The sequence below is a fragment of the Lemur catta genome, chromosome 8, assembly GCF_020740605.2.
Source record: "Lemur catta isolate mLemCat1 chromosome 8, mLemCat1.pri, whole genome shotgun sequence".
In the NCBI taxonomy this organism is placed as follows: domain Eukaryota; kingdom Metazoa; phylum Chordata; class Mammalia; order Primates; family Lemuridae; genus Lemur; species Lemur catta.
The window spans coordinates 31,192,883-31,209,818 of record NC_059135.1 but is presented as its reverse complement, the minus strand read 5'-3'; the positions used below and the strand labels follow the sequence as shown (position 1 = coordinate 31,209,818).

Below are 16,936 nucleotides of genomic sequence, written 5' to 3'. Positions count from 1 at the left end.
CTTCCTCTCCTGAGTCTCTGTCTCCCAAGGGAACCATCTTGTAGTTCCCAAGGCACATGGCTTCTCTGGGGTCTGGCCACCTCTCTCCCAGGGACTGTAAACCCCCTGATCCCCCAAACCTAACTGGGGTGTGGTCATGTCCACCCCTCACCCTAGGGCTTGGTTAAGCTCATCGTTCCCCCTCTGCCTCTCTCCGCTGTGTTCAGTCTCCACAACCAGCAGCCACCTTATGTTCTTCCAAAACTGTCATTCGGGTATGAGCCCTTCCTGGCTTGTTCCACTGGCCCAGGCTTTGGAGATGCAAAGGCAGAGGCGGCCCCTTCCTCTCCCTTCTGCCCCTCACCCCTCTGAGTCGTGGGCCCAGCATGCTGTAGCTGCAGCAGAGCAGGGAATCAGTAAAGGGTTAGAAAAATGCAGGTGGGCGTGTAGGGGTGGGAGTCAGCCAAATAATGAAAATCTCTCCAACCACATTCCAGTAAGTGTGTTTAAAGGACCTGTGGAGGGGTAAGGACCTGTGTCCTTCGTTGGTTTGGACGCCCTAGAGATCCAGAAAGCAGGTGAAGTTTAATATCTCAGCTTGGAAGCATCTTCTTGTAGTTTTTTATTCCTTGAGGTCTACAAAAGTTTATGTTTTGCTTCTGGGGAGAAAGGAAGAACCTAACAGAGACAGCCCATTGTGCCTTCCTCTCCTCTGATCCAACAGAATGGCTAGAAGTGCTGGCGGCACGCCCGGTACCGAGCCGGAGGAAACCCCAGAACAAGCAAATGGGAAAGGGGCACCAAAGAAGGTTCCTCATAGTTTTTGAGTGCTACATCCCCCTGCTTTTCAAGGGGAGGGATTCTAGTGTCCCACCAGAGCCACGCTGGGTCCTGAGCTGGGACATCAAGGCTCACCTCCCGGCCTTCTGCCATTCAGGGGATTGGCAGGCTCCAGGCCTCACCCAGGTGACAGCAACTCTCCCCACCTCCCCCTCTGCCACCAGTTCTTAACAGCCCTGATGTTGTCAAATGTGTTCCCTGCCAGAGGTGTCTCACAGGTGCCAGAAACCCTGCCCACCCAGCCTTCCTCCCTGCGGGACCCTTCGCTGCACGTGCACCTGCGCACAACTCCTGGGGCATGTTTACACAGCAGTGGTCCCGGCTCTGACCGTCTATGAGAGCATGGTTGTCACACTTGCTCTGTGAGTCTCCTGCCCTGTAAGTGTGTGTGAAAGTACTTTGGCCTCATAGCACAAAAAAACAGGTGCAGATGGAATCAGGCCTATTAGACCCAAATCGCTAAATGGAACAGGCCACAGCAGATACTCCCCTGGGTCACGGATACAAGCCCCATAATAATCTCTCTTCTATTTCCAACACAGGTGATAGAAAGGAATGTGGACCCTGAAGGGACTCTGCTGACCTTCCTACGAAAGAACTGGACCCTTTTTACCAAAGTCCTGGCCGTGTCTATGCGTGCCTTAGAACTTAGGCCAGCTGTGCCCCTGAGAACCCAGCAAATCTCTCCGTGCAAACAGTCACCCGCTTGGCCCTTGCTCTCTCTTTGCTTTTGGCAGTGGTTTTAAGGATATTAGGTTAACTGGATTGTTTTGGAGAGGATGAAATTTCCCCCAGAGTTTCTTATACCTGATAATCGCAGTGAAACGGAAGCTAAGCTCTTTGCTTCAGCACTAATTATTCCCTTGAGAGCTTTCCAGAACCCCCAGGGCTGTTATGTAAGAGAGGCTTGTGTGGCATGTGCCCTGCCCCTTCGTGAAACCACGTTCCCCAGATGCAGGGAGAGCGTGTGTCAAAGGAACAGACTTCCTTTCCCTGCATCTGTTTCCTCACCGCACCATTTCACATTCTGGAATATAGATCTTCATCCTGGCAAACATGTTTTAATTGATAAATCTGATGATCTCTCAGAGAAGCCAAATAAATAAATAACAGAAATTATAAATTGATGAAATCAGCCTCTGGACAAGTTTTATTTAAAAGGCCACATAGTTTTGAATTATTAATACTTGTCAACGTTTGAAAATTAGGAAATTTCATATTTTTAAAAAATCAAGATTTTTCAGCTTCTCTTGAAAAATGAGAACACAGCCATCCCTGCACGGCGACAGCCTTGCTCAGAGCTGAGGAGGGACCATTCCTGGTCCCTTCTCTAAAACGGGACAGAGCTCTCCAGTCACACCCAGCCCACTTGATTCATTTACGTCACCCTCTCTGGTAAGTGTCTGTGGTTTTGACTTGACTTAGGTGAACAAGCCTTGGGGTTAAAAACACATAAATAAAACCCAACAGATAATAGCAATGAGGAGTCGATGATTCTGAAATCTTTTTAGCCAGCTTAGTTAATGACATCCAATCCCCTAAATTGTGTGGAAAGAAACCACAGTGAGAGAGAAGAATCGATAAAGAGAAGGGAGCTTTTCCAGACAGTTTGGGATTGAACCCCAGCCACGACAGAGCAGAGGGACACTCAAGGTGACATCTGCGAGTAAGGACAGGAGAGTCCCCTAAAGTTTCGCCAACTTGCTTTTAAATGCAATACAAAGTACCGGGAAAAACTAGTAACACATTGGATTGTTAAGAATAACGTTTTTCTCTTCCAATCATGTGATTGGAACCCAGAAAAAACAAATAAGAATTTCCTATGTGACATAAGATTTTTCAAAGGGCTTTTACACCCATTAGCCTACATACAAGATGCTTATAACAAGCCTGTGAAGATAAAGTAGGTATCACTCCTCTCCCTTCGTAAGTGAGAAAGCAAGCAAGGAGAGGTTAGTATGCCAGTGTCGCACAGCTGATGAGATGCGGAGTGGCCTTTCCTGAGACCTGGAGGCAGGCGAATGCACCTCCCCCCAACAAAGAAGACCTTCCTCACTAGCCACACCTGGGGGAGGCAGCTGTACCGCATGCGAATGTCCGCTTGGCCTCTTTTCCTTGACTACCTCCTTCCAGTACGTCTCACAGGAACCAAGTACGCCTGCGGCAGAGGAGGCTGCGGCGCCTGCACCGTGATGGTGTCCAAGAATGACCCCGTGTCCAAGAAGATAAGGTATCCCACCCACATGCCCAGATGCCAGAGGAGGACCTTGTATCTTTGCCTGGCTTGTATTCTCATTCACAACCAAGAAAGATTCTTAGATTCCTGCTGTCTCTGGATTTTAGACCCCTCTGAAAAATCTGATAAAAGCTGTGAGCCATCTACTCAGATAATAAATAAACCAACTGCATTTTCCATGCCATTTTAGGGAGATCATGGACCTCCCAAGACCCAGCCATGCACCCCAGGTTAAGAAACTTCAATTTAGGTCAGCCATCCATTTTACAGACGAAGAAACTGAGGTTCAAAGAGATGACGTGACTTGTTCAAGGTCATACAGCTAGTAAGCTATAGAACAAGGACTTGAACCCACATTTCTGGCTCTGAAGCTAGTGGTCTTTCTACTGTTGACTTCAGCCCTTAATTAGAGCCAGATCCTAGAACTTGGGCTTCTCTCAAATCCCCCGGCCCAACAAATCAAGAGATGTCTTCAGAACACAGGCCATCCAACACTGTTGAATGACCTTACCCAGAAAGCTTAAAATTAGCCAGCAAAAAAATTCCCAAATGTGTATATATGGGTAAGAGACACAGATGTGCCTTTTGCTTGTTATGAGGTCAGTGTCCCCAAGAATACTGGTTGAAGTCCAACCACACTCCTAGTGGCATGAGTCTATTCCCATTGCTCCCAGGTGGGTCTGTTCTGAACTTGGAAAGTTTTTCTGAAGTTCGGAATGCCCAGATTGACCTTAAGAATCCCCAATTCCTACAGGTAGCACAAAATCAGCAGAGAGGACTCTAAATTCTTCTTCCTTGTCACCTCTCCAGTTCCCCACCCCCCAGGCTACATGATAGGCTTCGGAGGTTTTCTGCTGCCCTTCTTGGTTCCAGGTTCCCCCATGCGGCAGGACTGTGTTACTCCCCTGACTTTCCTTGTGTTTCTCATACAAAGACACTTCTCTGTCACTGCGTGCCTGGTGCCCATCTGCTCTCTGTATGGAGCTGCTGTCACCACGGTGGAAGGTATTGGAAGCATCAAAACCAGGCTTCACCCCGTACAGGTAAGAGCCCATCCTAATTTTCTCATTTCCTAACTTTATCTTTTGACCACATGCTGTGCTGACTGCACTGCCTGCGGCTTCTAGGCTGTGATCAGGTAAGCAGAGGCTTGGGATGCATATTGATCTGAGTAATAACATTTGTTAAGTGGTTTAAAAGAAAGCTGGGAATCTATCCATATTTTATGAGATGAGATGATCATCTTTTTGCATACTTTTCCTACTTGAATGATAAGCAGGACAATTGAAATGTTGATTAGTGCCTATTGGACTATGTTCTGGAACAGGTATTGTACAAAGAAAATTACACGTAGAATAAAACGTCTCTGAGGCTAACACGGTAAAGTTTAGGATTAGTCCCTGTGGCACAGAGGTCTTGGGAGTAAAATCAGAAGTGGGAGTGAAGGCCGGGCGCGGTGGCTCACACCTGTAATCCTAGCACTCTGGGAGGCTGAGGCGGGAGGATCACTCGAGGTCAGGAGTTTGAGACCAGCCTGAGCAAGAGCGAGACCCCATTTCTACTAAAAATAGAAAGAAATGATCTGGACAGCTAAAAATATATATAGAAAAAAAATTAACCAGGCATGGTGGTGCATGCCTGTAGTCCCAGCTACTCGGGAGGCTGAGGCAGGAGGATTGCTCGAGCCCAGGAGTTTGAGGTTACTGTGAGCTAGGCTGATGCCACGGCACTCTAGCCTGGGCAACAGAGTGAGACCCTGTCTCAAAAAAAAAAAAAAAAAGAAGTGGGAGTGAGTGGCATCTAAAACCAACTTCACCAGAGCATCAAGACAATTGTGTCTCCAAATCTTAACCTGAGGCTAGAACAAAGAGGTTGCATTTAAGAGTAATGTGGCATTCATTGGCAGAGAACACATCAATTCCTCTGTCATTGTCATAGGGGCTTGGAAGTCACAGGACAAGATCGATCAACATTGAGTCCTTCTAGGCAATAGGAACCCTGAGGGCATCTGGGTTTAACCATATAAGAATCAATTCCAAGGGGGTCAGCGAATGCAAAGGACCCAGCAGAGTCTACTAGAGTCTAGTAGGAGATCAGAAAGTTCTCACCACAAGGTTGATAAATCTAAATCCTAAGATTACATTACATTCTGAAATCTATTAATAGAACAGGGCTTCCCAAAATTCAGTGCACTTAAGAATCACCTGGGGAACTGATTAAAGATGTAAATTCTGAGACTCAAGAGATTTGGAGCTGGGGACCCAGGTTCTGCATTTCCTACAAGCTCCCACCGGGGGGAACCAGTACTGCTGGTCCATGGACTACACTTGAAATAGCAAGGATCCAGGACACAGACCAAAATCTTAAACCTTTAAAAGTAGAGCTCCCTTTGAGCCAACACAGAAGAATTTAAAGAAGAAAGCCAAGTGAGATCAACAATAGAGAGTCTCCAAGTTAATCAGAAAGATTCTGCCTCATAGACAGAACTAAGCTGTGCAAGATGTGGAGGTGTTCAAGGAAACTGTTTTTGAAACTTATGCACATTCTCCCTCTAATTATCGATTTCTGGGGAATTCTCATTCTGGGAGTGGAAGCTGCATATTGCTGATTCCCAGTTAGAAGGGTTTGAGCACTAGACCTTGAGAGGTGATTACAAGGATAGAATATATCACTTCCTCCAGGAGCAGCCTAGGAAAGGGACACCAGCAGAGTCTGATCAAGGGATGGTTTTACATCTGACAAGGGAGACGCAGGCTGCGGAGCGTGGTGAGAGTTGGTGGGGGGAGGAAGGCAGGGCCATGACTACATGTGTGTCTTTCCAGGAGCGGATCGCCAAGAGCCACGGCACCCAGTGTGGCTTCTGCACCCCCGGGATGGTGATGTCCATGTACACGCTACTCAGGAACCACCCGCAGCCCTCAGAGGAGCAGCTCATGGAAGCCCTGGGGGGTAAGTCTGGCATGGAGAAAGCCCACCACTACCCGAGGCCAGTGGGGAGTATGTTCCTGGCTACTCCGCACCACCCTCCACGTCATCCCAGCCCCCCGCAGTCCCCTGCTTCAGTAGCTATCAGAGCACGTGCCTGGCACGGCCCACACAGAACTAGCGCAGTGCACACAGCCACGCCCCACCTGACACCCTCCTCTCCATCCAGGGCTCATTTGGCTGCCTTTGCTGGGGACCTGTAGTGGTTTCCTAGGGCTGCCCTGACAAAGTACCACAAACTGCTTGGCTTAAAACAACAGAAACGTGTTCTCTGACAGTTCTGGAGGCCGTAATTCTGATGTCAAGGTGCCAGCAGGATCATACTCTCTCTGAAGGCTCTAGAGGAAGCCCCTTCCTTGCCTCTTCCCAGCTTCTGGGGGTGGACGGTAGTCCTTGTGTTTCTTGGCCTGTAAATGCAGCACTCCAATCTGCTCATATCTTCACACAGCCTTCTTCTCCAGGTGTCTGTGTCCAAATTTCCCCCTTCTTATTGGACACAAGTCATTGGATTTGGGCCTACCCTAAGCCAGCGTAACTTCATCTCAGCCTAATTACATCTGCAGAGACCTTATTTCCAAATAAGCTCATGTTCACAGGTTTCAGGGACACAACTCAACGGGGCCCTCCACAAATCAAAAGAATCCTTTACATTTTTAAACAGGTTTAAGTTACTAAAAATGAATTCATAAACTATCCCTTTTGCAGAATGAATAAACATCAACTTGAGGTGTCAATAATCCCTAAACAAGTCATCTGTTAGACAGATGAATTCTTAGGTTGAGGTCTGACAGATGAGCACAGACACATTCTCCTAATCTGCTCATCTGCCAGCTAATGGTGAGTCTCCCTCCCTCCCTCTCCCTCTCTCTCTCTTTCTCTCTCTCTTTCTCTGCTCCAGTACAGAAATCAGATTAAGTCACCTAAAATCTCCACCTTCCAGAGTTCCTTCTCCTAGTTGAGGTCCTTCCGTGTCTCCTTAGGCCTAAGGCGTGGCCAAGCCTAACCTCCCTCAGGTGTTCAGAGAAGCCCAACAACTGGTCTCCCTAACTCACAGGTCCTCCTCCTCTGGGCAGCTCCCTGCAGCCAGCCTCCCCTGTACCCTGAGTGCATCTCCCCCTCTGCACCTGCTCGTGCTGCCCTGAGAGCCCAGACACCCTCCCCTGCTCCCCACCAATCCACAGCTTGCTCCTCCTTCAAGCCCACGCTTCTCTGTGAAGGCTTCGCAGATGAACTCTGTTCCATGCGGACGCCCCTTCACCCCCACCCTCCAGGCCTTCACCCTTGGACACCTGAGGTTCTCACACTTTACCAGGCAGAAGAATTACCTACTGACCTCTTACAGGCAGATTCCTGGCCCACCCCCAGGATGTTCTGATTCAGGAGAATTGGAGCAGGGCCGTGGGTCTGCATGTTTAACAAACACCCCCCGGGGGATTCTGATGTAGTGGCCTAAAAGGTGTGGAAGGGCACCACTGGCTAACTGTCCAAGGCATGGTACTTTGCTCATCTAGTGCCTTGGAAGTTGCCCGTACTTTCCGTTTGAGGATCCCCACTGTCCAACCTAGTGTCTGAAACATAGCTGTTGTCAGTAGATGCACGTCGAACAAATAAATTAATGGATGGATGAAAGTGACCTCACCAGCTAGACATCATCTTTAGGACAGAAAATAAAACTGGAATTGAGGTGGTGGGGAGCATAATTACTAAGTAGAGGAAAAAAGCATTAGACAGTTTGGCAGATATTAAAATAACCTCAAAAAAAAAGCTGGGTTTATTTCAACTTTCAAAAGACACTGGTAAACACAAAGCCTACCAACAGCCACGCTTCCTCTCTGATTAGGTAACCTGTGCCGCTGCACTGGGTATCGGCCAATCCTCGAGAGTGGAAGGACCTTCTGCACGGTGAGTAGCTGACTGTGGGGACACCCACCGGGCAAGAATGACAGTGACAGCCCGTCAAGTCTAGGGACACAGGAAATGAATGTTTTTAGACCATCTCAACAGACTGTAAGGGAGACCACGTGAGTTAACTCTACTAACTGTTGAGGATGGGGGAACATTACACCACCTTTCATGTTGTCCAGTCAAAGCCGCAGAGGGAAGCTGGGTGATCTCTCCAGCCATCCAGACGCCTCCCCATGACCAGTTAGGCGAGGCATCTGGGCAGGACGGGTAAGAGGGCCCCAGCAAACCCAGGGAGACAAAGGAATGGCTGGAGTCTGCTTTGGTGAGGCAAAGTTAGTTCCAGAATCCAACCAGCTGCGAAAGTGTGAGCAGAAAAGAACCTGACATGCCCAGTGGGATCCAAAGCACTCCCAGTACAAGAGCGCAGGGAGTTTCTTCTATAAAATGGGGACACTTCACCCGGTTGCTGTGAAAACCAAATGAGTCTTGCTTGGCACTTAGCAAGAGTTCAACAGTTATTGAATAGTGGGGTTTTTTTGTTTGTTTTTTGTTTTTTGGGTTTTTTTGAGACAAAGTCTCACTTTGTTGCCCAGGCTAGAATGCCTTGGCATCAGCCTAGCTCACAGCAACCTCAAACTCCTGGGTTCAAGCAATCCTTCTGCCCCAGCCTCCCGAGTAGCTGAGACTACAGGCATGCGCCACCATGCCCGGCTAATTTTTTTCTATACATATTTTTAGCTGTCCAGATCATTTCTTTCTATTTTTAGTAGAAATGGGGTCTTGCTCTTGCTCAGGCTGGTCTCGAACTCCTGACCTCGAGTGATCCTCCTGCCTCGGCCTCCCAGAGTGCTAGGATTACAGGCGTGAGCCACCGTGCCCGGCCCATGAATAGTGTTTGACATGGGGACCAGACGGCACATCTGATGGCCCTCTGCTGAGGGTAGGATGGACGTAGGCAGTACAGACCTCAGACCCCTCTCTGGTCCTCCTCCAGCTGTTCTCAGGATTCCCTGAGGCCAAGGTGACTTGCCCACCTGGAGCCTCACCTTTCTTCTAAATCATTCTCCACTTGTGGTCTTGACCCCACTCCTAGGCCAGACATAGCCTCTTTCCGGAGTCCATCTAGGGCAGATCATAACAGCCAGAGTCTGCACCCCTGGGTCGGAGGGTGGCCAAGGAGCAGCTGTTTGTGGAGGGAATGGACCGAGCTCGGCCATCCAGGCTGGGGGCTCACAGGGCCTTTGAGGCCTCTCACCGGTATAGCACAGAGTAGGGCAGGAGGGAGCGCAGCAGCCGAAGGCTGGGGCCTCTGTGCTCTTTGCCGCAGCTCCACAAACAGCAGAGGTGGGCCTAGAAGTAGACCAGCAGTGCATCCCACACCCTAGATCCAGGCATGTCGCCCGTGCACACGTGTCCCAGACTTCTACAGCCACATCAGGGAGCCAAAGGTGACAAGCTGAGAAGTAAAATAAATAGCTCATAAGCCCAGCAAATTGTTGGTGTAAATGGAAAAGCACTTGTGAAATGCAAATAAAAGAGGTTAAAGGAAACTTCTTTCCTATGGATGTGGATGTTATGCACCTTTCCAGGCGCACAGACTCTGGGGATAAAGGCAAAAATGTGTTCAGACTCCCCGCCCTGTAGCCAACAGGTCCCATGGGACTGTAACGGGAGAAGCAGCCCAGCCCCAGACGGAAGGTGCAAGACCTATATGGACCAGGCCAAGAGAAGACTGGCTTTTTCCCATTGCTGTTCCCTTGTGGTCCGTTGTGCAAGCTCTCAGAACCTTGAGTAAGGGAGGAAGCACTAATTGCGTGGTCCAGGTGTTTTTGCTTCTTGGGCAGAATTAGGAAGGTGGCAGCTTGAGACACTTAACCAAAGACAGAGAACTGAACTGTCAGAAGAACGTATTTTGCTAGATACTTAGGAGAACTATTTGAGGAAGAAGATACAAGAGGTAAGTTAGGAGGAAATGGGAACTGAAGTTACCAGCAAATGGAAACCTGCTTTAAAATTCATTGTCAACTCATCCCCAGACGGCCCAGGCAGATCGCAAATGTCTGGAGATCTGGTTACCAAAATGGCTTTCCTTTTCTCTTGTCTTCCTCTTCTTTTGCTCTTTCCCTTTTTCTTTTCTTTTCTTTTCTTTTTTCTTTTTTTTTTTTTGCTTTTCTTTATTGTTTTAAAGGCCCTTATTCAATGTTGTTTAATTTTATATATGATATAGAGTGGGTACATTGTTATTGGCCTAAAAAGCATCTCATAAATTAATTTTACCAGTAGGAATTAACCTTAAAAATGCATATATATTCACAAAGCTGTACATGTAATGAACAAAAACGTTCATATACTACATACTATATAAACTAGTAAAATCCCATCAGCAATGATAGTTTATTTTTTTATACTTCTCTATATTCTATATTTTTTGTATATATTATATATCATATTATATATTTTATATATCCTATATGTACCATTTTATTTAAAAAATAGAACAATAGAAGAAAGATCTTGTGACTATCCTAGTTCCAACAGAAACTACACAAAGTGGCTTAAAATGTCTGAAACCTCATTTAAATTGCCAAATCTTTCAGGGCATATACCAATTTACCTACTAAAAAAGTTTTTACTCTAAGGCATTGCACCTTCTTAGGAGTCGGATGGCTGTCAACAGAAGGGAACAGGGAAGTGCTGCTTGGATCGGGGAGAAAATGCTGCTTCCCCACGTGGCCGGGAAAATGACGTGAGTCCCTTTGCTTACCTCGTCCTCTTACTGTGAGTGTTGCTTCGCGCTGCTCAGTGTTGCAATTTTGTCTGTTAGTTTTAATGGTCATTCCCCACTTTACTTACAACTGTCCAAAGTGCAGGCGTTCATTTGGGAGCGGGGTAAAGTGGTGATCCAAAGCCCATGCTCTGATTTTCCCCTCCATAGCCTGAAAGGCTGAAACAACGGAAAAACAAAACTGCTCAGACAAGAGAAAAAACCCGTACCCCAACTGTGAATGAGGCCCCTGCTCCAGTGGACGGGACTTCTGCGCCTGCCCCGCTCACAGCCGTCCTCTGTCAGTCTCCTCCTGGGTAGCGAGAGGGCGCTGCCACTTCAGGAGCAGCCGTCCAACGTCTTGTCATGAGTCTGTGACCCCCACAGCCAGAAAGTTCCCCCCTAAACATTCCAGTCTCCAGCTTTGCTCTCTGAGAGATACCAGTTTCCAGGAGAGAGCCACCGCCAAATCCTTAAGGGATTTCAACTCAGAGGAGTTGAAATATAGGCTAATATAGAGAACCAGCCCCCTGTGAGCAAGGAAATCTGAGAGCACAGAGCTGGCCTGGGACAAACGCTGCCCACCAGTCCTCTGCGGCATCTATTTCCATCACCCACCTTTTCCCCATCCTTGGCTCCCACTGTCACCTTATTTGGGTGTGAAGAAGGTGTGCAACGGCATGGAGGGTGTTGCACCCCCCATAACCACTTCACAGAGGCAGTGGGATCAATCCATCCCAATATCGATTCTCAATATTGTGGTCTCTGGAATTAGCTTGGGCAATGACTGGGCTCTAGGAAGCACCTGACTCACTTTAACTAAACTCAAAAGAACGTGATATTTAAACCAGAATGTGCTCCAACATTCCTTTATAAAGAGAAACACGATTATAACGTCTTGCCATTGCTGAGCCGCACAGGCCTCGGCTGTAGGGAAATACGATAGGAAGGCAAATTGTCGTCAGACGGCTGCCTGGCGAGCAGGGACACGGGCAGTCGCACGGTCTTAATGGGCAGCGTCACAGAAGACCCTGCGCTTCCTCCAGGGGACCTGCTGGACGGCCAGGTGTCCGCCCCCGTGACCCCTCCTCCTCTTTAAGCTGTCAGTATCTTCCATTTGGTAACTATTAAGTCTTGGCCTAGGACCTGTTTAGGGAAACTTTTCATTTCTCTGCTTTGATTCATTATGTTTGTTTTACATTTTAATTCGCAGGCACAATCTTATTTCTAGGTTTTAGAGATATACCGTATGACTGCCCCCAGCTACTGCTTATAGTTCTAATTCCAACCAACACAAAAACTGATCATTCATGTGGGCCTGTCATGCCTCAATCTGTGGCCCTACTAAGAACTTTTACAAGGAACAGTTATAAGTGTTCCTTCTGGAATCTAGGGAGACCTAAGGGATAGAAAAAGAGGGGGTGTATTTGACAAATGTCAGGTCATTTCACCTATTGTCAAAATTATCCTTCAAAATACGGATTATTATTTAATCTTTAGAGAGGTTAAGTATCGTTCCGTTGGAGCCGAGCCAGGAGTGTGAACCCAGACCTGTCGGCCCCTGCTGTCCACAGACCCCCTCTCCACTGCCCTCGCCTCCACCCGGCACCCCATGCTCCCCTGCCAGCTTTCCTCACCTCCTCAGGAACGTCTTCTGGCAATAAGTGCTTTCCAAAGCTAAAGCAGATCTGATTCGGACAAGATTACCATTTGGGTGACTGTAGTAACTCCACTGTGCTTTAGTTTCCTAATGGGTAAAGTGGAGATAATTTATTTTCCGTATACAATTATCGTGGAGGTTAAATAAATTATTAATACATGGCAAAGCACTTGGAATGTAAGCACTCAATAAATGTTAACTATTGTTATTGAAGTCAGATTGCGTGTGTGTGTTGCGTGTGTGTGCACATGTGTGTTATGCACAGGAATGTATGTGTAGAGTCATTTTTACTTAAAACAACAGGACTTCTCAGAGCTTTTATTATGCATTCTGACTTGGCAGGGAAAAGGATAGTGGCTGGGGCACAGTGGAGAGGATTTCTCTATCTTATTTAACCTCTGATAGTTTTTCATAAACTGTCTTGGTGTTTCCCAGAATATTCTTTGGAGTATTTCATAGAATACTCTTTTGGTATCACATTAATGGCAAATTAGTATGTTTCTTACAATAAGATTCTTATTTTAAATTATTTGGTTTGAACTATTTCCCTGTATAAGGAGAGTGGGAAAGTTATTACTATGTTCATCTTGCCTAATTTCTGTAAAGAATTACAACGCTGTTTCCCACAGAGCTGGGCTGACACGGCCATCTGCTTCTTCCCTTTATAAAGATTTGCACGAAGTTATTTGCGAAAGAGGAATTCCAGCCGTTGGACCCTACCCAGGAGCTCGTATTTCCTCCAGAACTCTTGGTAAGATGAGTTGGGTGTTTTCTGTGCTTATTTAAATATCATTAGTTTAAAAACTCAATTTTATATAACCACCCATTTTCCTGCCTGTGAAACTGTCAGATCGTGGAAGTGTTTGATCAGATCAAGGTGCCTGCTTCCTCCCCAGCTCACCAAGCCCTGGGGCAGCCCCTGGACACAACCCCTGACGCCTCAGCTGAGGCTATTTTTTTAAATGATTTCCTCATTACTCTCATCATGCCATGTGGAACGTGTCGCTAGTGCCTGTGCAGGCGGTACAGCATTGCTACGCTTCCACCCGTCTTTCCGGAGACGCCAGTGCATTGGCCCCAAGGAGCACTTCCAGGAGAGCTGCCTACTCCTCATCCTCCCTTCCTCTCACATCTCCATCTTTCTTCATGGGCATCCAGCAGTCCCATTCTATAAAATGCCTACTTCTGAAGGGGTTCTGGTGTGTTTATTCATTATTCATTTATCCAACAAATATTTATCCTTTCAGCAACATGCTGGACCAGGGATGGGGAACCTGTTCATGTTGGAAGGCCACATTAATTTTCTGTAATCAAATAAGGCTGCATTCAAGAAACTTCAATTAGATGTACTTAAAAATGTACAGTATGTTGTAAAAATATAACTACTGTGTACTTTATCATTTCAAAAAATGAAACTATTTGTTAATTTTAAAGTTAACTAACCTTTTAATGGCTTTCTTGTCTCTGCTTTTTGTTGCAAAGCATTTCAATATTTGGTTGCAGCATGGGTGCCCGCAGTTTCGATTGACCCTCTAGATGGGTATCGGTCATTTGTGAACTTATGGGCACCTTGATTTGGGTTAGGTAGGAGAATACAGATTCACAGCAATAAGTGGTTGAAAAGCAAGAAAGCACTTTTTGGGCATGCTGCTGAAGGTGTGAGTATTCTGCATTTTTTCATATTTCAATTGGATCTTTCTTACCATCAGACAATGACTTTAAAATCTACTAAAAGCTCAATCAATTCCACCTGTAGTTCTTTAGGTGCCTTGATGATATCAGCTAGGTGAGGCTAAAATGTTAATTTGAGTGTGATGTCATGATTCTCAAAGTCAGTGAACCTTTCATTGTATTCTCCAATTAATAGGTTTGTAAGAGCTATGTATTCTTCAAATGATTTGAATATATCATCCTGCTCATCAATGACCTTTGCTAACTGGGGAAAATGTTTATCCAAACTTTCCTCTTGAAAAAGATTTGTTTTCAAAAACGATAGCTTTTTTCAAAATGCTTGGATTTTTTGCCACATATCATCTATAGACTTAGTTTCATCCTTGCAAAGAAATATTCAAGTCGTTTTGAGTTGACATGATATCACACAGAAATGCTGCATTCCTATAGAAATCTTCTTTCAATAATTTACATTGCTGATTCTGTCCTTCATAAAATTTAACTATCTATTCTTGCAGAGGTAAAATTTTGGCTAGCACCTGTCCCTGTGATGGCCAATGCACTTTAGAATGATATGGCAAATGCACACTTAATACCTCATCGCTCAACTTTAACATGCTACGAAACTAACGATGCTGTTGGCACCGGTAGAGTTAACAATACTTATAACTTGTTGCAAAGTGTCACTTAAAATAGTAGCTTTAGCACAGAGATTTTGCTGATGCAAGATACAATGAAAAGAAACCAGAGCATCTAGGTCTGTTAATGATTTTTTTATCTGTGCAATAAACCCTTCGTGTTTTCCTGTCATGGAAGATGCACTGTCTGTACATACACTCACTAAATTTACCAAGATCAGTCCAACTTCATAACATTTATTTTGAAAGTTGTTGAAGATACCTATTCCCTGTGTTCTGTTCCCAAGAGTGTCCAAAATGAGTAAGTCTTCACGGCAAAGAAAATCTTTTGTTATGACCCAAATGAAGTATAAAACCTGCACCAAGTCAGTAGTATCAGTTGATTCATCCAAAGTGATTGAATAATATATATTTTCCTTTTGAAGTATTGCATGAAGTTGTTCTGTTAAGTTGAAGGCTAATTCCTACTGCCAATTGGTTATGATTCTCCTTGAAAGAGGTAGTTGTTTGTACTTTGAAATGTTATAGGAGTCTAAGCATCCTACAACTTTGACAATGCATTCTTTCACAATTTCTGCATCACTGAATGGCTTCCCTTTTTTTCCCCGAGTATATAAGCCATTCTACAAGCTGCTTCAGTGTCATTATTTCCAGGTCTTATTGCTGCTTGAAAGAATTGTCTTTGCTTTTGCTTTTCATCTTTTAATTTCTGTAATACAACCTTTCACGCCTCTCCCTCTAATTTAAAATATTTGTGATCCTTATGAGTGTTATAATGCTGATGAGCATTGAATTTCTTTAATGTTGATATTGCAGCATCGCTAAGCAAGCAAATCATCTTATCTTCAGCAGAAACAAGATAGTATTGCAATTCCCAATCCTTATTTAAAAATCTGTTTTCTTCCTTCAGCATTTTCTTGGTTTTCTTTGACATGATGAGCTGTTAAGCAGACAGAATTAAAAAATACTGTTGAGCTGTGCAACTATTCACAAATTCCACTTCAAACAGAAACGCAGTGCACCATTCTCAAAAGCTGGTAACAGATTGGCGTACTCGACCCCCATAAACTCTCACCAACCAGCCTTGTGTGGTAGTGGTGTCAGGCAGGCAGGGGAAGTTAGAACTAAATCATGAGTGTAGGAGTCGTCAGTTTAGCCTTTATGGCTGACTAATGTTCTAATTGGGCTGGTCAATCTAGGAGGATTATTTCATTGAAACTTATTTTATTCTTTCATATTTTAAATATGTTCATTTTTTGAAAAACAAAAATATAAAAGATGAGCAAAAATGTGTTAATAAAAATAAAAGGATTTGTTCTGAAAAATTTGGATTTGGTCAAAAGGCCACATTTAAGAACCTAGAAGGCCGCACGTGGCTTTACGGCCACACATTCCCCACCCCTCTATCAGACTCTGTTCTAGGTACTGAATAGACAGCAGGGAAAAAACTAACAAAAAGACCTGCCCTCCAGGAGCTTGCACTCTGGTGAGAGAGAGACGGTTAGCAAAATAATAGATAAAAGACACAGTGTGTTAACAAGTGAGAAGTATTAAGGAGGAAAAAAACAAAACAGAGGAGGATAGGATGCAGGGAGTTGCAATTTTAAATATTCTGGTCAGAGAAGACTTCTCTGAGAAGGTAATATTTGAAGAAAGTCTGGAAGGAAGCGAAGCAGCCCTCATAGCTGAAAATGTAAGGAGGAGGAGCAAGTGCAAAGGTCCTGAGGGAGGGAGAACACCTGTCCTGATGAAGGGACAGAGCAGAGGCCAGCCTGGCAGGGCAGAGTGAGCGAGGGGAGGTGGGAGGGAGCTATGGGGGCGGTGGGGGCAGTGGGCGCAGGGCAGGCCATGCTGAGCTTAATGCTGCTCAGCCTTTACTCTGCCTGAGATGAAAAGGTGTTTGGGAGGCTGGACAGAGGAAGCCAGACGTGCTCTTTCTGAAGTTGAGATGGGCTCAGTCTGGCTGCCGCATTGAGAGTGGCCTGCAGAGGGGAAGGAAGCAGCATCGAGCCCCGTCAGGGGACTACTGCCATCCGGAGAGCTGGTGGTGGCAGGGCCAGGCTGCACCAGGCTGCTGGGGTGGAGGTGGTGAGAAGCGAGTGGATTCCGGATATATTTTGGAAGAAAAGCCAACAAGATTTGCTGATGGATGTGATGTGGGTGTGGAAGAGAAAGAGGAGTCAAAGCTGACGCGGGGCTTTGGACAGCTCCAAGGGTGAAGTGTGATGTCGCCATTTTGGGGGATGGGGACGACCTCC

General features: G+C 45.9%; 1 protein-coding gene across 1 annotated transcript in view; it reads left to right on the top strand.

The window, feature by feature from the left end:
* LOC123643621 (aldehyde oxidase 2) overlaps nucleotides 1-16,936 on the top strand; it is a 77,907-nt gene that overhangs the window by 894 nt on the left and 60,077 nt on the right. Inside the window, exons 2-8 of the mRNA XM_045559224.1 lie at nucleotides 1,362-1,419; nucleotides 2,953-3,049; nucleotides 3,990-4,098; nucleotides 5,878-6,004; nucleotides 7,881-7,942; nucleotides 10,602-10,691; nucleotides 13,040-13,120. Of these exons, the coding sequence (XP_045415180.1) occupies nucleotides 1,362-1,419; nucleotides 2,953-3,049; nucleotides 3,990-4,098; nucleotides 5,878-6,004; nucleotides 7,881-7,942; nucleotides 10,602-10,691; nucleotides 13,040-13,120 (624 nt within the window). The remainder of the gene's footprint in view (nucleotides 1-1,361; nucleotides 1,420-2,952; nucleotides 3,050-3,989; nucleotides 4,099-5,877; nucleotides 6,005-7,880; nucleotides 7,943-10,601; nucleotides 10,692-13,039; nucleotides 13,121-16,936) is intronic.